We start from the raw sequence: 22,646 nt of genomic DNA on the forward strand, positions 1-22,646 counted from the left end.
ATCTGTCAAACTTCGTAACTCCGGCTATTTTTCTCATGTATTTCATCTCCGTCGCGTTTATCATTGATTCATGTTTCTTTTGGACAATCCATGTTTCCGCCCCATATGTCATTATCGGATTTACTATGCTGTTATATACTCTGAGTTTAGTTTTGTTGCTTATTTCTGACTTTCCAAAAATTGTATTATTTAAAGAGTTATACACGCTAGTTGCCTTCTTCAGTTTATTACTTATTGCCAAGTCCGTTTTCCCATCATCTGTTATTATATTTCCCAGATATTCAAAAGTAGATACATGTTCTATTACTTTTTCCCTTACTATTATATTAGTATTCCTTTCTCTTTTCTCATCTTCATTTATTATCATAAGTTTAGTTTTGTTGAGGTTCATTTCCATTTTTAATTTATGTATCTCTTTTTGCCAAATATCTATTAGTTTCTGCATTTTCTCTACTGTGTCTGTGATTAGAACTATATCATCAGCGTATAAAATTAATTAATTATAAAAAAAACAAAAGCAAATTTGACATTTAGTAATGCGTTAATTAGATGGCTCTACTCGAGTTACTTGGGAACAAAAAAAGAATGAAGAAAACTACTCCATGGGAAGCCGAGCAAACGTATTTTGTTAATATACACCGATTTTGAACTTTTAGATTACATTTTCTCCAACCTAATTTTTTATTTGAATTTTGCTATTTTTGGCCATTTTCACTTGTATTATCGAGAGTTTTTATTATAATAATATAGGTTATGAGTATTTTAAAAATATGAAAATTGGTATGGAGAAAGTAAACAAAATAAAAAGGTGATGGTTTGAAAATTATGATTTTCTTGTTTATATCTTTGCCGTAAATGCCGGTCAGTTTTGACCGGTTGTATCTCAGGAACCACTCATTACAATTGAACAATTTTTCTTTTAAAAGAAGCGCCCTGCCGCTTTTTTTCCAATGCAGGTTTCATGATTTAATTTAATTTAATATTTAGCGAGATATTCTATTTGTTTATAAGCCAAAAAATTGTTTATAAATTTAAAATATTCCTGAGGCCGCTTAAATAGTCCAATTTCAATTCTGTAAAGTACAGTAGATAGGTACAGTCTCTTTTTATACAAGAATCATAGCTGTTTTTATGTATCATTGTTATTGTAGCTATTATAGCGACCGTATATTTTTAATTAACAATTCAGTTGTTGCTAAACTGTTCATTCAATTTCTATAGACTTCTGGAATTATAATCTATACGAAAAGTGCTTTTACATTACCAAGTGAAATATATAAGAATAATCATACTACATCTACAAAATGTCAGTATCAAGCTGCTGCTTCAAAACCGAAGTGATGTGTCGATGAAAAATGATTTAAATAATGGCGAATTAAAAAAATTAATAAAAAGGTTGTTCCAATAATTACATGTAACCCATGAAAACCTGTTGCTATAAAAAATGAAGATCCATAAATTGAATCAGAAATTGCAAAAGGGGATTCGATATATTCATATCCTTGTAAAATAGTAAAATAAATTCCTAATGTTACTGTAAAAATTAATCCTTGAAGTCCTTGAGAAAAGTTATTTTCTATTAGGCTATGATGGGCTCAAGTAACAGTTAATCCTGAAGTTAAAAGAATTAAAGTATTTAATAAAGGAATTTCTAAGGGATTAATTGATAAACAATTACTTACCTAAAATTTTAGTTGAAAATTAAAGACTTTGTTGGAAAATCCCGCATTTCCGGGGAAAATTTTCGTCTAAGTAAATCGGGAAAAACACGTCTCTATGCAGAATTTAATTTCAATGAATTTTTATTTGGGTGTTTTTGGTGTAAAGTTAAAATATTTGAAGTTATAGAGCAAAAATTGAAAAAAAACACGATTTTCGGGCGTCATTTTGTTTATAAAAAAAGTAGCACACTATCTGCGGACTTTGCATTCATGCATACCTATATTATTAATATATACAATCATAAGATTCGATTCCAGCAATAAAATTGCTGGTAAATAACTTTTCCCAAAAGTGACCTATTCTCCGATAATCTGCCCAGACTAACTGTAAAAAACGGTTTATTACAATCTCCGGTAGAATAAGTCCTATGAAAAAAAGTTAAATAGCAAAACTATTGGTAATAAAAACATCTACAACTTTTGTGTTTTCACATAACCTAAAAATTTATGCGAAAAACTCAAATACCTCGAGTTATTGAATTTATTATAATTTGAATTTGTTAGAAAATTCTAATTTGATTTGTTAGAAACTTCTAACAAATCGTTTTAACCCTTAAAAAGTTACCACCTTATAACGATCAGATGGACACGAGGTCATGAAGGCTGAACCAGAAGGATCAGGACGATATTATCCTTGGATGGAATAAGGAATGACCGAAGATGGAAAGGTCCAATCGTTTACATTGACGAAACAAAGACCACGTTGCTCAGTCGGAAGAGATGTGGGCGCGGTTCTTTGGGTTGGGCTTCGGTTACAATGAAAGATGTTAAATTAATAAATAATGGTATGCGAATAGAGCTAAGGAAACGAAGATAGAAAAAAGGTAAGTAGATAACATTAACTGATGGTTTGACACTTGGACTCTAAGGAAACGGAAATACTTAATACTCAAACAAAAATATAGGGCGCCAGGTATTTTGACCAAAAAATACTCAAAGGAACAATAATTAACGAAACATAACGCAACAATAACAAATTAGCAAGAATGCTACGACAAGACATCAATGTACTAATCTTGAGCTGTAAAAAAATTAAATAAAATACGACATCGTAAGTTTCAATGTAACATTTATTAAAATGCTCTACGAAATCTCAATATTTACACAATACGTACAGTGTATACGCAGTATAAGATCGCCAACAACAAAATTAAGAAACCAAAAAATACCTAAACCGTTAATCTATAAGACAAAAGTTGGCGACATAATAACAATCACTGCATATAAATTGGTGTATTCACCAACACAGTAATACTAAAAAAATGGAATGTAAGTGAACGAATATAACTATTAATTATTAACTCAAAAAAAAAATGAACTGTAGTTACTCGAAAAAATAAAAAATCCATACTCTAAATAAAAACTAGAAATTTTACCGTTCACTTACAACAAAAAAAGAAAGAGCTCTTTGTTTATATTTATACCTATCTAACAATACTTAATAACACTCTAATAATACTCAGAAAAATATCTACATAATGTAAATGTTTATAGTTTAAATGATCACCCATTTAAAAATAAAAAGATAATCATCAACTTCATACTAAAAGTATGACCTACTTTTCAGAATGTCACTATCACAAACTGGGCGAAAACTTTAGGTCATTGAACTTATTTCACGAAAGCACACAAAATTGTCCTTGCCCTGGACATAACAAAGGCGTCTCTACTAATTTCTTCAATAAGTAAAAGATGAGTGACTTACTTAAAACATCTGTTAGAGGGTAGGATGGCCCTTTGTAAGCCGGCAAGCTCTCAAGGTGTGGAAGATGGCCATGAAGAAATTCAACTTTACGACACAGTCGAAAGAATAATAGTATTTAACAGTGTTCATAAAATAGCAGCTGGACAACATAATGCATAGGTGGAAGGTGGAAGGTGAAAGGTGGACCCTTTAAAAAAATAGAAAACGAAATTGTACAATTATTGTACATACCAATAAACAATCATTAATACTCTTACCTGCCTAATCGGCGGGGCCCACAATACACGAACAAACTTGATCTCACATAATGACTATATTAACTCAACTCACAAATGATGCAGAATTTTGAGAATTTGTGGTTTTTATGAACCTTTGGCGTCCTTTGTTTGTGGTGGGGTTTTAACCAATCAAAATTATGGGAAACTGTGAAAGATATTCAAGAACAGATTTCCTTACCACTCGTAAAAGGGCTTAGCGAACCTAATACTTAAGACGAGTTATGGGATGCAAGGCCCATATCATTCACCAGAAAGCTATTAAAGTCTAATGTTCGACTCTATCGATAGCACATATGTGTTTCTAAGAAAAACAACGCCGATAGGGACTCTAGGATCTAATCAGTTAAGATAAAAGCGTGAAATGAAAGGGACTAGACCAAAATCTACACTGGGAAAACGTAAACGTTATACAGCTTCCCCCCACGATTTAAACCGTGGTGCAATACCACTGTTTACAATCGGAGTCTGCAGTAAACACCATATTCTGACCATCAAGCAGTAGCCTGACATAGTCGGTAATGATCTAGACACACTAAACTAGGTTTTGGTACTTGAGGTGCTTGAACACAAGTGACCAAATCGGAAAAAGCTAATAAGCAATAAAACTCAAACACCAAACTAAAAAGGGTTATCTCTATGATAGACTAAACTCAAATAAAACACAAAAACTAGGAACTATATATACAAGGACTACTCTAATTCTAAACGACTAAGTCAGCAAACACCTACAGTGTTGCTTTAATCCTTAGCATAAAACTAAACATTCAACTCGAAAGTCGACTCAAGGTATGGTTCGTTGACTCGCAAGTGCAACAACCAACGGCAGATATCTACACAAATGGTTCTAGCCAAACTAAGAAGGTGGAACATACCAATGTTGAAGTTTTGGACGCGAAAATCAAAGTTGCTCCAGCTCAACAAAGGCGAGTAGCCAACAAGGTAACGTAGGCAAACTTCGTTATGGTTGTCCCCTCAACCGGTAACTAGGTAAGCGTCAAGCAATGCTAAGATTTTGACTGCAAGATCAAAGCAAAAAAGTCTCGAAATTTTATGACAGGGAAAGAAAACAAGTTGGCCAAAAGTTCCGTAAACATCTTGTGGGGTTAACCACGGCGGAAAATTTTCAATCAAGAAACTCCCAGAAAAACAAGGAATGTAATCAGGACAAGATATGTCTGAATACATTATAAGATATTATTATAAATAACTTTAATAATATCTACTCAACTAAAATAAAATCAACTCCATTGGAATTAACTCAAAACCAAACGCAAAATTAGCACAAGCAAACTCAATACAAAAATATTTGTCATAGTGCTTCCACTAACAACAAACAAACTCGAGTTCTAACAAACTCGACTAAACGCATAGGTGCCTTGGAGTCTCTCATCCAGGACTTTATGAGCTACACTCAAAAATTGCCACGAAATCTTTCATTCGGGACTTTAATAATAACAGACGCACTAGTTATTGCTAATGGTTTGCTTATTTGATTTCACTTTGCCGGTCTAGGACAAAGCATTTCGCAATCAAACGTTCTTAAAATAAGTATAATGTTCACAGAACACTGACTCAAAAAAATATTTACTGCTATCCCGATAACATGAACCGGAAGAGCCTAAACAAATTCAAACAGCAAACAGAATACAAAAGCAAATAAACACGAGTAACATAAAATTACCAAAGCACAATTACTATCTCACGTAACGAATAAATTCGAACTCAAACAAAAGGAATAGAGGAGTTAGTAAAAGTTGCCAAGGAGTTCTCAACAAAGATATATAGAAGAAAATGAACAAAGGAAAGTTAAGATAATTATTGTCGAAATCTACCTTTAATTAGGACCGGAAGTAATTACGCATACTAGACGCCTTATTATTATAATATATATGATAATATATCATTATAAAGGTACTTAAATCGTTAGGTTAAATCACAGGTAGCTCACAGGTAGGGAAGTGTCACAATTTAATAGGGACTTAGGTCCTAAATAGATACGCCATTTTATCGAAATACTATTTTATGAAAGCCGCAAGAATAAAATTGATTCTGTAAATACATCTGGGCCTAGTACGTGCCTGTATTTAACAAAAAATTTTCACCCTTTATTAGCCGACACAAAATTGCCAAGACATTATCCTAATTCACCCAAACTATCGACAGAACTAACAATAATTACTCGAATTCTTTTACTCCAAACAAAAAATATTTGCATTATCTGCTAACTAAACATCGAAAATTTATATTCACGAGTCAAACTACTTGTGAAATATAAACAAGCAATAAGATGCTACTTTTTACATCTCATTAATACCTAAAATAGGGTCATAGCCCTTTAAAAATATCTACTATCAAAATAAGTGTATCTACAAGTTTTTGCGGTTGCAACATATGCTAAATAAAAGCTAATAAAAACATTACGCCTCTTTATCTGAAATTAGGGTCAAAAGACACACTTAAATACCTCTAGCCCTGACAGATGTTATTGGGGGTGGGACAAGAATTTTGAAATGTCAACCACCTTATCGTAGGCTAGTCGAAAAATATTAAGATTACGCAACGGTAAACGAAGACTCTACACTAAAAAAAGGAATATTTTCTGGACTGGAAGTAGTTTTGTACCGAATAGATTTTAGAATGCTGATATTGGAATGGTAAAACATAATTTCTCAAACATATTTCACAACAGCATGCGCCGAGGTCTTTCACTCGCGACTAATAGCTAATTGTAAAAAAACAATTCCTGGAATGGACAGCTTAACTTCTTTCATTTAAGACTTAAATCGCAAACCTAAAACAATATCATGACGGAAAGCTGCAGGACTCTTTCATTCTCCAGACTAACACCACGCCATGACTAGAAACTCTCTAAAACCACTCAAAACATTCTGGTACTGAAAAACATACGATATCAACCAAATAGGATATCATCAAAAATACATAACCACATAAAAATCCAAAAATATACTGCACAGAAATCATTACAACAATACTATTCTACGAGGTCAGAAAAGATTGGTCATAAAACCGGACAGAACAATATCGTTGAACGACGAAGAAGCATGTACCCGAAAATTTAGAAGACAACGCAATAATAATAGTGATAGTTGCTACCTCTAAAAACAGTTAAAAAGCATTTCATAACTCAAAAACGGTACCTAAATGCAATAAAATTAACGCAATACAGTACAAAAAATATACCGCAACACAATACATAAGTATACAAAAAATATAAAAAGTAAAATGCACTATACATACACTGATATAATGCAAACTGAAATAAACCACAAAAGTTGCAAAGTACTACACAAAACAAAAGTAAAAATCAAAAAGTTAAACAATTACAACTTCTTCGTGATTTGCTACAAAAAATACACAGCTCAAGATCTAGATACCTTTACCTTAATTAGATACATAACAAAAGACGTATCCCATTGACATAAGGAAAAGTAATAAAAATGCTCAAATTTACTCAAGTAAAATATATCTAAAGAAAAAAGATCGATACTATACTATATACTTCAAAAAATGATACTCTAGAATTCGAAAAGGCAGGAATGAAAGTGTAAGGTACTACACTGACATTTAAATACAATAAGCGGAAATAAACAAACTCAAATGTGTCAAACTATTATTATCTATTAGCAAATAATAACACGAAAATATATTGTCAATAAAAATAGCTGCAAATTAGCCAAACTTGAACAAAAAAAGAAAATCAGGTCTAATAGGAACATGATAAAAAAGAAAATCATGCTTCACGCATAGACAAGAAAATATATATAGCCCGTGAAAAGGCAATTGACAAAGCTCTACGAAATTATGTATAAGGCAACCATAGGTAACAGAAGAAGTCCCACGTAATTTGTATAAGGCTCCACGAGAGGGGCGCCATTTTGTATAACGATCAGATGGACACGAGGTCATGAAGGCTGAACCAGAAGGATCAGGACGATATTATCCTTGGATGGAATAAGGAATGACCGAAGATGGAAAGGTCCAATCGTTTACATTGACGAAACAAAGACCACGTTGCTCAGTCGGAAGAGATGTGGGCGCGGTTCTTTGGGTTGGGCTTCGGTTACAATGAAAGATGTTAAATTAATAAATAATGGTATGCGAATAGAGCTAAGGAAACGAAGATAGAAAAAAGGTAAGTAGATAACATTAACTGATGGTTTGACACTTGGACTCTAAGGAAACGGAAATACTTAATACTCAAACAAAAATATAGGGCGCCAGGTATTTTGACCAAAAAATACTCAAAGGAACAATAATTAACGAAACATAACGCAACAATAACAAATTAGCAAGAATGCTACGACAAGACATCAATGTACTAATCTTGAGCTGTAAAAAAATTAAATAAAATACGACATCGTAAGTTTCAATGTAACATTTATTAAAATGCTCTACGAAATCTCAATATTTACACAATACGTACAGTGTATACGCAGTATAAGATCGCCAACAACAAAATTAAGAAACCAAAAAATACCTAAACCGTTAATCTATAAGACAAAAGTTGGCGACATAATAACAATCACTGCATATAAATTGGTGTATTCACCAACACAGTAATACTAAAAAAATGGAATGTAAGTGAACGAATATAACTATTAATTATTAACTCAAAAAAAAAATGAACTGTAGTTACTCGAAAAAATAAAAAATCCATACTCTAAATAAAAACTAGAAATTTTACCGTTCACTTACAACAAAAAAAGAAAGAGCTCTTTGTTTATATTTATACCTATCTAACAATACTTAATAACACTCTAATAATACTCAGAAAAATATCTACATAATGTAAATGTTTATAGTTTAAATGATCACCCATTTAAAAATAAAAAGATAATCATCAACTTCATACTAAAAGTATGACCTACTTTTCAGAATGTCACTATCACAAACTGGGCGAAAACTTTAGGTCATTGAACTTATTTCACGAAAGCACACAAAATTGTCCTTGCCCTGGACATAACAAAGGCGTCTCTACTAATTTCTTCAATAAGTAAAAGATGAGTGACTTACTTAAAACATCTGTTAGAGGGTAGGATGGCCCTTTGTAAGCCGGCAAGCTCTCAAGGTGTGGAAGATGGCCATGAAGAAATTCAACTTTACGACACAGTCGAAAGAATAATAGTATTTAACAGTGTTCATAAAATAGCAGCTGGACAACATAATGCATAGGTGGAAGGTGGAAGGTGAAAGGTGGACCCTTTAAAAAAATAGAAAACGAAATTGTACAATTATTGTACATACCAATAAACAATCATTAATACTCTTACCTGCCTAATCGGCGGGGCCCACAATACACGAACAAACTTGATCTCACATAATGACTATATTAACTCAACTCACAAATGATGCAGAATTTTGAGAATTTGTGGTTTTTATGAACCTTTGGCGTCCTTTGTTTGTGGTGGGGTTTTAACCAATCAAAATTATGGGAAACTGTGAAAGATATTCAAGAACAGATTTCCTTACCACTCGTAAAAGGGCTTAGCGAACCTAATACTTAAGACGAGTTATGGGATGCAAGGCCCATATCATTCACCAGAAAGCTATTAAAGTCTAATGTTCGACTCTATCGATAGCACATATGTGTTTCTAAGAAAAACAACGCCGATAGGGACTCTAGGATCTAATCAGTTAAGATAAAAGCGTGAAATGAAAGGGACTAGACCAAAATCTACACTGGGAAAACGTAAACGTTATAACCTTCCGACCTGAGATAGCCCGTAAATTATTTTTTCTTTTATTTTTGTTACATTGTCTTCCTTTTCCAATGAGTTCCATACTGTTACTATTTTTTGGCCAAAAAAACTATGGGCCTTGGTTTATAGATATATAATCATAAAAATATAAACACATTTTTTTACATACTATAATATTTTTATTTCTTCTATTTCGATAATTTGGGTTTTGCGTTAAACCTCTTAGTCCTGTCGCCAGGGGGGGTATAACGGCCTCGTGTATTCAGATGGACTTACCCAAGTTCTTTTTATGTATTTTGACCTGTAGAACACGAATTTTTTGGGTAACAGTTGATCCGGATGTCGATAAGATTGTTATAAACCAAGAAGTTGAGGAATCACGTAACAGCGATTTCTCGCAAAACAAAACATTTTTTTTGTATTTTTTGGGCCATTCTAGCCAAAAAATGTTCCTACAAATTTTTTCGTAGGATGCATAGTTTTCGAGATAAACGCGGTTGAACTTTCAAAAAATCGAAAAATTGGAATTTTTGAACCCGAAAAACTTTTGATTAAAAAATAAAATAGTAATTCTGCTTACCGCATTTGAAAGTTCAAGTCAAATTATATCGGTTTTAATTATTTGTATTGCTAAAAATGTATTATTTTATTGTTAAAACAAAGCTATAAACACCTAGTGCTTGAGTGATGTTTCAATGATTTCTCATTTAAAATCGAACGAGTACGTAGAGGAGGTAACAGTGCAAGCGGGGCTATTTCTGAGTAGCATGCATTAAAACGCATGTATTAGGCACGGGAAACACTATGTGTTTATAGTTTTTAACAATCAAAAAATAAATTTTTATCAATGCAAATATTCAAAACAGATTTAATTTGACTTAAACTTTTAAAGGCGGTAAGAAGAATTGCTATTTTATTTTTTATTCAAACGTTATTCGGGTTCAAAAATTGCAATTTTTCGATTTTTTGAAAGTTCAACCGCGCTTATCTCGAAAACTATGCATCCTAGGAAAAAACTTGTAGAAACATTTTTTGGTTAGAATGACCCAAAAAATACAAAAAAATGTTTTGTTTTGCGAGAAATCGCTGTTATGTAATTCCTCAACTTCTTTGTTTATAACAATCTTATCGACATCCGGATCAACTGTTACCCAAAAAATTCGTGTTCTACGGGTCAAAATACATAAAAAAAAACTTGGGTAAGTCCATCTGAATTAAGAAGGCCGTTGTACCCCCCCTGGCGACAGGACTATCTCTCTATCTCCATTATGAGAACGGTTTTTGTTCAATATTTCTTTTTGTTATATTTTCAATCTTTTAACTGTATTTTTGGTTATTTCAAAGGTTTTGCAATATTTTTAAATATTGCTAAAAAAAAAACAAAGAAATCAAGTACAGTTTTCTTACTAATTTTACTTCTACAATTATTTTCCCTTTTGTTCTTGATCATGGATATTCGTTCTGCCATTTTAAAAACCTGTAATCCAGTTCGGTAGGTACTATTCCTTGGGCCCACAACTTTTTTATATACTTTATTGATTTTGTGAAGGACATCCGCCTTTTTAATGAGTTTAGGACTCCGAAAACGCACAAGAATATAAACGATATTACATGAGAACTTTAGGATTGACCAGGACTGAAAGTAATTTGAACTTCGGTTGAACTGGGGAAAAATGTTTTCTTTAAGTTTGGGGTGTAATTTTTGTGCTATTCATCTTAACCTGTAAATGAAATATTTAATAAATGAATTTTATTTTATTGAATTATTAGCAATAATAAATTTATAAGAAAAAGAACTATTTTCAGGAGAAAGGTAGAAATATAATTAACATTGCTGTGCCTGGTGCCTCGCACAATAAGGTAAACAAAATATAAGTACAGATTTACCACATATGCAGTAGATTATGCTATTCCACAAAACTAATATTTACTTTTTAATTCAGTAATTTGGTATCAAAAAACTTTAGATGTAAATGAAAAATGATCAGACTGGTTTTATATAATATAATTTTCAAAAGTATGTTGAGACTGGTAAAAGAAACAAGCAAGATAAAATATAAAAATTATATTTGTATATAGGAAGATTATGGTTGAATTTTTAATAAAAATATATCATTTAAATAAATTCGAAAGGTTTGATAAAGTTGGAAATATTCCGAGAATTTACTATTTGTTTTTTAATTTTTTCGATTTATATATACAGTTATATGCTTTTCATCTCTAAAACGAGTTTAATCTCTAGAGTAAGTTACTTTATTTGATATTGCATTGAAGTTAATTACCTGTATTTAAATACAGTGAAACGTTAATAGTTATTTATGATATAAGTGTTGAAAGTACACCTTTAAGGCACGCATGTGAAAGTTTGCAGAATGAGCGATAGCGAGTTCTGCAATTCACATGAGTGCCTTAAAAATGTACTTTTTAAGACGCATATCATACAATATTTTTTCTACAAACGTAATTACAGGACAATACCTACAAAAACTTTTACTTGAACGTGACTGACATTATCGATTTTTATATTTTTTTGACATTACATCAAAATTGTCTATACGGTTCATACGAACTGCAGTGCCTTAAAAATATTTTAAAGCACTAGTGCCTTAAAGTAGCATTTTTAACGCTCGTATGGAGTGCTAAAAATTGCATTTTTAACACGGTTGTAGAAAAAAGTTATTTAAAATGCATTGCATGCTCGTGGGTCATTTTTTGCATAGATATGGTTTCATATTACCAATATTAACACGTTTCATATTACCATTGATATAATCTGACACAACGTCTATAGACAACATTTTTAAAATAACAAGTTTTGACAAAAACTGTCACCTTACATCTACAGATGTATATGAAATGTGACACGATGTCCATGGTCGTCGTCCACATGTTTACAAAAAACGTTAAAAAACTTAACTAAAAAAATTCAACAATTTCCCTAATCTACTTTGCAAAATACAAAATAGTGTCACAACACTTGCTTATACATTTGACGCACTCTCCGTGTCAATGATATAGTTGAATAAATAACGACATCCTTGTTGGCTAAAAAACTGATGTTTTTAAAGGGTCTCACATTCCCAACGAACTCATATTCTCAGTATTTGTTTTCTGTAGAATATTTTTATATATTTGAACAATTTCAAATATTGAAGTCAGTAAGTGGCCAGCTCATATCACTTCAAAATGGTTGGGTAAAACCTTTACCATGAAAAAAATTTTATATGTATGTATCGTCCCAGTGGTTGTTTTTATTGTTTTACCATAGAAAAACTAAAAACTAAAACTAGCTTTCATCAGCCGGAGTTGTACAGTGGACCTGAATTACAAATGTCTTAATGCGATGCAAGAAAATACAATCCTAAGTAGCCGGTACTTTTTATATATTGACCATTAGCTCTGAAGATGACTTTTATGTCGAAAGCGCTTAGCTAAGGAAATTAAAATACATTTACACACTTTAATATACTTCTTTCACTTCTTTCATTCATTTCAAGTGTGTACAAAACCTATCAGTCTTTCAACCTTTCAAATATTTGAACTTATTTACATGAGCAACAGATGTATCTTAATAATTTTGTATCTTTCTGGAAATTCTGTATTTTACAACAACTTGATTACCAGCAAAATTTAAAGTAATGAATTTTTATTTTGATATTTAATGTGTGACCACAATTTTTTCGTAACTTGTGTCGCAATCTTTAACATAGATAGGTACATACAGAACAGGAAGGGTAAAAGGCTTATAGTAAGCCTCTACAAATTGCGGAGCAATGATAATAAATTATGAAAATAAGCGCTATAGAATATGAAAAACGGAAAGGTTCCTGGTCCAGATGAAATGCCTGTTGAACTATCAAAACTGTTAAATGAAGACAACATATATTTGCTTTTGATGATGAGCAAATTAGAAGTATTCGAGATATGGCTTTACAGAAGAATCATGAGAATATCTTATTAGACCAGGGTAATAAACTAGAAATAGACCATGTTCGGGACACTCAAATATCCAGGTAGCTGACTACTTTTTTAGTTTTTGTATACCTATAGGATGAAAACCTACCTGTTTCTTGCCTAGAGTTCGCGTCCGTTTTTTGATTATTAACAATTTAGTGCAAAAATCGCGATTTTTTCGAATTTTTGCACCCCATTCAAAAGCTAAGTAGTTGACATAAAATTACAAAATTTAATTTTTTAGAATATTAAAAAACCTTCAAAATTCCGATTTCTGAAAGTTAAAAAGTTAATTTGTTGCTACGAAAACTGAAAAATACGTGAAAATTGTTATTTGTTAATAACTTTTACAAAAACTACCCTAAAACTTTAGTGTTTCACTCAAAGTTGGGTATTTGAGTACTTAACAAACCCTCAAAAGTTGAGACTGATCCATTAATTAGCTTAAGAGTTATTCTAATTGTTTATCCCAGAGACCTTTATTGTGCAAATAACAAAAGACAGAGAATAATGAAGATAGGGAAATTCTGAGTATGTTAAATGAAAGTAGTAAACTGATACTATCAAAATGTACTAAAAAACGATAAAAATATTATCTAATATAGTCAAAAATCCTAATGCCAAATTTGTGAAATTTTGTAGTTTAAAAACATTTAAAATAACTTTAAAAATATTGTCCGTAGAAAAAGTCATTTTACATATTAGAAAAGCTGATATTTACACGAATTTTTAAAAATCTAGTTTAATGGGTGACTAGTCGTGGTAAGTGAAGGGGGAGCTGGGAGCCGACAAATGTACGAGTTCAAAAACTATAAAAAGCAGCTTAAAACTACTATCATTTTCTATATCTCGGGAACTACTGAATATATTTTGATCGTTCTTTTTTAATTTGTATGTAATTTTTCTGTAAATTACAAATATGCGATTTGTCTAGACATTTATTAATTAATAAACAGTCTAAATTGTTTAAACAATTTTTGAAAAAATAATTTTTTCCCAAAAATCCATTACTTTAATCATACTGTCCCTATTAATCATAGAAAAAGTTAAGATATACTTTAATAAATAAATTATCTTCAATAAATAATTATCTAATAAAAATCATTTATTTATCAAAGTGTACTTTAACTTTTTCTGTAATCATTAATGATACTATAATTAAAAAAATATATTTTTGTAAAAAAAAAATATTTTTTCAAGAATTGTTTAAGCAAATTAGACTGTTTATTGATTAAATTTATAAACAAATTGCATATTTGTAATGTACGTAAAGATTACATACCAATTAAAAAAAGAATGATCAAAATCCATTGAGTTGATCCTGAGATACAGCAAATTATATTCATTTGAAATTGCTTTTTCGGTATTTTAACTCGCTGGATTTGTAGATTCCCCATAGCAATCGTTTGCACTACATTTTTGAAAAATCGTAGAGGGTGCTGTAAAGGTATAATGTTTGTGCAAATTTTTTAAGAAAAAATACAAATTCCATTCTTTAAAATGGCATTAATGAGATTCCTTAATTATTATAAACAAATTAGCTGTGAATTAAAAAAAACATATGGCTAACTTTGTCCCAAATGAGCCCACGCTAAATTTTTTTATTTGAAAATTCGTGTTAAAATACTGTCTTTTCGAATATAATATAAAAAGATTGTTTCTACGGACAACATTTTTAAAGTTATTCTAAATGTTAGTAAACTACAAAATTTTAAAAATTTGGCATTAGGATTTTTGATAATATCACTCTTCTACTTTCATTTAACCTACTCAGAATTACACTGTCTTCATTATTTTCTGTCTTATCTTATTGCAAAATAAAGGTCTCTGTGATAATCAAATAAAATACCTCTTAAACTAATTAATGGATCGGTCTCAAATTTTATGGGTTGGTTAAGTACCCAAATGTCCAACTTTTGGTGAAACATTAAAGTTCTAAGGTAGTTTTAGTAAAAGTTATTAACAAATAACGATTTTCACTTATTTTGCAGTTTGCGTAGCATCAAATTTACTTTTTAACTTTCAAAAATCGGCGTTTTGAAGGTTTTTCAATGTTCTAAAAAATAAATTTTGTAATTTTTATGTCAACTATTTAGTTTTTGAATGAGGTGCAAAAAATCGAAAAAATCGCGATTTTTGCACTAAATTGTTAATAATTAAAAAACGGACGCGAACTCTAGGCAGGAAACAGGTAGGTTTTCTTCCTATAGGTCTACAATAACTAAAAAAGTAATCAGCTACCTGGATCTTTGAGTGTCCCGAGAAAATCTTTATTACCCTGGACTATATATATGTAGACAGAGTTACGAATGAATAAGTCTTGCGACGACTTTCAAAAGAAACAGAATTGAATAAAGATACGAAACTATAATAACTTGGCCACATGAGAGAAACAAAACACTATCTTCTGCATAATATCATGCAGGGAAAGATTTTAGGAAAGCGTAGCATATACAATATTAATATGTATATAAAAAGTCTTGCCAAACTGTGAAGCCTTGTCGCGCTTTTTCTCTCAACAACTAATGCCGGTCACACACGAATTGACTGTTCCACGTTCCACGTGTCTCGTGTTTGAACTACCGCGAACTCGTGTATGCCGTATCACTCGCGAATTACCTGTATGTGCACGACCTTTGATTGTTCGTATTGGTTAATGGTTATTGACTATCTGATTATTGTCTTTAACTATTTAGCGGACATGTGTAGCCAAACGGATGCTAACACATAATAGAGAGAGATTACTAATTATGATGTTAGTTTTAACCCAAAAAAAGGCTGTACACCCTCAAGCGAGCAATAGCGAAAGGGGTTCATATACCCTCAAGTGATAAGTGGTACGAGTAGATACTGTGACGGATCGTATTAGAAGAGACTTTTTCTCTCAATTTCACAAAATGTCCCAATATTGTCTATTGGAAGGGATGGAATTAAGTGAGGATGAATTAGGTAGTACTGGCAGGATAGGGTTGGCTTGAGATTTACTTAAAACTAATAGCCCAATAAATGACCGTTTTTGAGTGTAATTTTCAGGGGCAACTCCGAATTGCATGAAAATTTGGATTTAGGTTCTACTTACCCTCCACTTCAAAGTTGAATTTGTGCAGTTGGTTGCTTTTACTTGGGGGGTGACATTTACCCCTTCTTGGGGGGTGAAAAACACGTGTTTAAAGTAAGGCCGGAAATGGATAAATTGACTTATTTTAAGCACCTTTTGTTCTATAAAGTTTTTTACTTAAGTCAATACTTTTCGAGTTATTCGCGATTTAAAATGTTGATTTTTCGACAATAAACTACGTTTTCAGACTGTTTTTCTCAAATAACTCAAAAAGTAAATATTTTTAGCAAAAGTATAGTCTATAAAAAAACGAAAAAAATGGCGTACCAGTAAAGTCTACAAATTGAGTAGAAGCAAAGTTGTAGCTCATGAAAAATACGTTCTTATTCGTCTAATTCCAAATCGAATAATTCAACGCGAAATCACCGAAGAAAGAAACGTTTTTCGGGAAAACCTTATTAACATTTTTAAAGTATCGAAAAAAGCTTATTGTTTGTTTTTTTACAAAAGTTTACAGCATCAAAAATAAACGAGTAACACTGAAAAAATTTGGCTCCTTTTTTTGGTAAAAAAAACGTGAAAACCTCTCTCTATTTAGCTCCTTAAATGAAATTAATCGTTTGGTTTTACCATCTATTTTAACTGTATGTGTATTGTTTATATGATCTGTAAGTTTAATTGGTTTGAAGTTCTTATTTCTGAAAACATTTGGTTTTATATAAAAAAATAATTTTTAAAAATTTTTGAAAAATTTCGTTTTTTCAAAATAACTAAAAAAGTATTAGTGATATGAAAAATTTTAAAGAGTAAAAAAATGTAGGTTTTGCTGTTATAAATATGCTAGTTTCATTTTGTTTCTCCATAAGACAAAAATTGGTTAAGATATGGCTGTTCAAAATTTGCATACACTCGTGATTAGTGACACATTCAAGATTTCTCAATTATAACCCTTTCAAAAATAAACCCTTTAAACCGGTGAGACTGACAGATCATATAAAAAATAGATAGGTAAGTAAATTGTTTGTAAAGCGGTAGCGATTAATTTCATTTGGGGAGCTAAACACGGCGAGATTTTCATGATTTTTTACAAAAAAAAAGAGGGCCAACTTTATTTTGAGCGTAACTCGCTTATTTTTAATGCTAAAACTTTTGTTAACAATTAAAACAAATCTTTTTATAAACACTTTAAAAAAGTTTAAATGGGTTTTTTTCGAAAAGTTCTTAATTTTTAGGTGATTTCACCTTGAAATAGTCGATTTGGAATTAGACGAATAAGAACGTATTTTTCATGAGCTACAACTTTGTTTTTATTTGATTGATAGACTTTACTGGTACATCATTTTTTGGGTTTGTTATAAGCTACACTTTTGCTAAGGATTTTTTTTGGATAACATATTTACTTTTTGAGATATTTGGGAAAAACCGTCTGAAAACGTAATTTTTTGTCGAAAAATCAACATTTTCAATGGCAAATTACTCGAAAAGTATTGACTTAAGTAAAAAACTCTATAGGACAAAAGTTGCTTAAAATCAGTCAATTTATCCTTTTCCGGTCTTATCTTGAACGTATGTTTTTTCACCCCTGAGAAGAGGTGACTGTCACCCCCAAGTAAAAGCAACCAACGGCACAATTTCAACTTTGAAGTGGAGGGTAAGTAGAACCTAATTCCAAATTTTCATGCAATTCGGAGTTGCCCCTGAAAATTACACGGTATCGCGGAATTTCCCGTTCATTTACTGGGCTATAAGGGTTGTATTACAGATTTAACAGAGTAACAAATATAATAATAATTTTTACATGTGAAAATTGAACAATTTATATTAAATATAGTTCGGAATCGATTTCCAAAATCTATTTTATGTATAGAGTAATACTATTTACTTTTAACTTTATGTTTTTTGTCACTATACTACTCAGAACTCAGCAGAACGTGTTAAAACTTCATCGCAGTAATTATAATTGCTGAATCTATTTTCTTTTCAACATACTTTTGAAATAAAAATTTTGCGATATAATTATAAAATAATTTTAAATAATAATCATGAATATTTTGTATATAGAACTAACTTGCTTATTGATCATAGTAATGATCAGATAGCAATAATCATAAAATTCCTGTTGGAGTTTTATTAAATAAAAAAAAATAATCATAAAAAACCATCTTTGTTGTATAACAATTGCAAGGAGACGAAGGAGAAATACTAAATCTTTTACATCTAAAGTTACCTTGATAATAATTCCAAGAATTATATACAAAATATTCTTTTATTAAAGGTGTAAGTAATTATGTAGTTCATATTTTGAATTGTCATAGATTAATAAATATGATATAAGTTAAAATCTTCAAGTATTTAAGTGTTATTGAAGAACAATCTTTTATGAAAGAATATATTATATTATAAAAAATATTGAATCTTTAGTATTAGTTTATTTTTCATAATCGGGTATACTAAAAATATGAGTTACGTAAGTAAAAACAAATTAGAATAATATGGAGGATTCTTAGAAAATCGCAGAATCGCCTAGTAGTGTAGGAAACCGATGTTAAACCTCGCAAAATAGACACAGACCAGTAAGGATCTGTGAAAAAACGTCTATTTTTGGATGTGAGAGGTGGCATTCGGATTTTTGCAGATAAAGTTAGGTGACACCTTCAGTAATAATAATTGACTTACGCTCCTTCTCAAATACGCCCGGAACATTAATAAAAAAATTAAAATATTTAAAAATTTCGAAAAACGTCGATTTTTTCTGCTTTCTTTGCTTATAACTTTAAAACGATTCATTTTGGAACAAAGTCGTAGAAAAATAAAATAAAGATAATTGAATTTTGTATGACATACGACTGGACAAAAATGTCTTAACGTATTACCTTTTCTGCAATAAAGCAATAAATACAAAATAAGGGGGCAAAATACGCCTGTTGTTATTCAATGTTTTTAACCACTTTGGTGGCACTTAGAACCTTAGTAATTCGCTTAGGAAATTCTTTGTAACATACTTAAACCGTGTACCAAATTTCATTAAAATCGACCAAATAGATTTTGCATAACAAGTTTGCAATCTAAATGTTTTTAAAAAAGTTCAAATTTTTAAAATTTTTCTGAACAAAAAGTAGCCCATTTAGAAGTTGTCTAATTTTTTTACATATAAAGAGGTGCTCTACCTATCTAATACACTTTACATAATTAAAATCGGATTATTTAAGGGACCTCAGCAATGTTTTAAACTTATAAACAATTTTCTGGCTTATACATAAATAGCTTTGTTTAATAATAAAAAAATTAATTTTTAGCAATGCAAATAATTAAAACCGGCATAATTTGACTTAAATTTTCAAATGCTGTCAGCAGAATTGCTATTTTATTTTTTAATCACAAGTTATTCTTGTTCAAAAATTGCAATTTTTCGAATTTTTGAAAGTTCCACTGCGTATATCTCGAAAACTATGCATCCTACGAAAAAACTTGTAAGAACATTTTTTGCTTAGAAATACCCAAGAAATACAAAAAAATGTTTTATTTTGCGAAAAATCGATGTTATGTAATTCCTCAAGTTCTTTGTTTATAACAATCTTATCGACATCGGATCAACTGTAACCCAGAAAAATCGTGTTCTACGGGTCAAAAAATACATAACAATCTTTGGTAAGTCCATCTAAATAGAGGAGCCCGTAGCACCCCCTCCTGGCCACAGGACTAATTTGTTTATAAGCCAAAAAATTGTTTATAATTTTAAAACATTGCTGAGGCTGCTTAAACAATCCGATTTCAATTCTGTAAAGTGCATTAGATAGGCGGAGTGCTTCTTTATACGTTAAAAAATTTACCAAGCTTTGTACCTTCTAGTTTTTAAAGGGACCACAAATTACCCCCTTTAAAGGGATGAAAAGAGGGGTTCCGGGGCGAACTTTTTTAAGAAAAAGTTAGTCTCATAACCAGCATCCCTTGATATGCCAGAAAAAAAAAATAAAACCGGACTTGTGTCCATTTTGCAAAGTTCGACCTCTGTTTCCTACACTATAGCTCTACTAAAATCAGTAAATTAGTTATATTTCGTTAAAATGGTTATTAAAAAGCAACCGTTGAACTCAACAGTCTCCCTTTATTGACTTTACACCGCTTCTCTTCTTTTAGTTACAGGATTTAGTTTAGTTAGATATTTCTCCTTGTTACAAGGATTTTTTAAAAAATACCTGACCAATAACTTTCAGCTAGGCCCTTACAATTAATAAATCTGGATCCCGCGTATGAAAAAAAAGTTGATTAATAGCAAGCTGAAAATTTGCTAATAGCTTAAGGGTGTCTAGTCGGACCAACTTTCATGTATGGGAACACTAGAACACGGGAAGTTTTAATTGTGAAACAGGTTAAAAATTTGGACCATCAGACCACGATAACGTCACATGTATTTTGTCGGACAGAACTTCCAATTGATTTATTACCCTTTCATTAAACTCTCATGCAAAAATCATACTGCTATTTTGTCACCTGTCATAATTCCTCTCATTTGACATGTTCTACGTGTTCCACTCATTAAAATGCCCAGTTGGTGATAAATAGCAGTCTGATTTTTGCAGGACAGTTTATTGAAAGGGTAACAAATTAATTTGAAATTCTGTCCGACAAAATACATGGGACGTCTTGGTAGTCTGACGTTCCAAATTTTTAACCTGTTCCATAATTAAAACTTCCCCTGTTCCAGTGTTCCCACACATCAAAGTTTGTTCGACTAGACACCCTTAAGCTATTAAAAAATTTTCAGCTTGCTATAAATCAACTTTTTTTCATACGCGGGATCCAGACCTATAATGATATTTGCGATAGTTCTTACACACTGTCCTTGATTTCCACTTTTCATTTAATAGCAGGAAAGTGTTTTGGAAAATCGTAAATTACCATACAACGGCTTTAATGATTTTACCATAGTGAAGGTCTGGACCATATTCTAAGACATTTTTCTTACCAGTCTAGTGTGTACATGTTTTATGATTAGATAGTCGTAGCTCTTTATATATTATCATGTTTAACTTACGTAACTACTATTTAATGTATTTTTTTTAAATAAACGATTGTTGCTTACTTTAAATTTATGAGCAACAATTGTTTATATATTACTAAATTTATATGTATACAAAGCACTAGATAAAGAAGTAAATTTTGTTATATTTCCGATTAGTCTGCTTGCTAAAACCTACATTTGGACGCCATTTAAAATCATGAAAACGATTGATTCACATTATCCTTACTTTTACTGAAAATTTTTTTAATAAAAAAAAATATCAAATGTTACTGTGCAAAGGTAAATTAATTACTTGAAACACAATATTTCTGTGTTAAAAAAATATTAGGTGCTGTCGAACCCGTTTATTAGAATACCAATTATAAGAATATCCCGGTTTAAAGAATAGAAATTTGAGGTACCGAAACATTTCTACTAGCCACCAATGAACGGTTATTAGAATACTGGTTATAGGAATACTTTTACTTGGCATGAAGGCTATTCCAATGAGCGGGTTCAAATGTTTATAATATTTGTTTTGCTTCTTTATCTAAAATAATTATGAATAGTGTGCAAAATAAATAATTTGATGTAAGAAGATAATTAATTTACTTTATTTATATTTTTAGACCGAAGCAGTAACTAAACCAGAAGAGCCCAAGCCTTTGTTCCCTGCCAATGATCCATTTAACTTTAAGGTAAGACTAATTATTTTAATTACTTTTTGTGATAATCAATTATGTTTTAACAAAAAATATTAGAAGAGAATGCTCCAATAACGGATTTGGCATAAATACATCAAAAACAAACTCACTTGTGGTTACTGAACAAGACGCTGTCCCTATGCAACTAATTATCAACAATGAGCCAAAAGTCAACTGTTTTAAATACCTGGGATGTTGGAAAAATGATGAATATTTCTAAATCCTGATGAATAAATTAAAAACTCGTATAGAAATTGCATGAAGAGCATTTTTTATGAAACTTTGATGTATTCTGTGCAACTCTCAGCTGAACGTACCACTAAGGATTATGTTCTTAAAATATTATGTTTGTCCTGTACTACTATACGGACGTGAAATCTGGCTCATGAAGGTCAATAATATATGATGAACAAATTAGAATTTTTCGAGATGTAATAGATGGGATCTCTCTTCAATCCTCAGTCACCACTTCACTTCCTCCCCGGAGGGAGTGTAGTGGTCGAC

At 31.0% G+C, this 22,646-nt stretch overlaps 1 protein-coding gene across 12 annotated transcripts in view; it reads left to right on the forward strand.

The window, feature by feature from the left end:
• The window catches only part of LOC126884956 (uncharacterized), a 110,631-nt gene that overhangs the window by 25,931 nt on the left and 62,054 nt on the right, over nt 1-22,646 (forward strand). For all 12 annotated transcript variants that reach the window (XM_050651324.1, XM_050651327.1, XM_050651326.1 and 9 more), the window contains 2 exons: nt 11,231-11,284; nt 22,068-22,136. In XM_050651324.1, coding sequence (XP_050507281.1) covers nt 11,231-11,284; nt 22,068-22,136 — 123 coding nt within the window. The remainder of the gene's footprint in view (nt 1-11,230; nt 11,285-22,067; nt 22,137-22,646) is intronic.

Source organism: Diabrotica virgifera, chromosome 5 (assembly GCF_917563875.1).
Source record: "Diabrotica virgifera virgifera chromosome 5, PGI_DIABVI_V3a".
NCBI lineage: Eukaryota > Metazoa > Arthropoda > Insecta > Coleoptera > Chrysomelidae > Diabrotica > Diabrotica virgifera.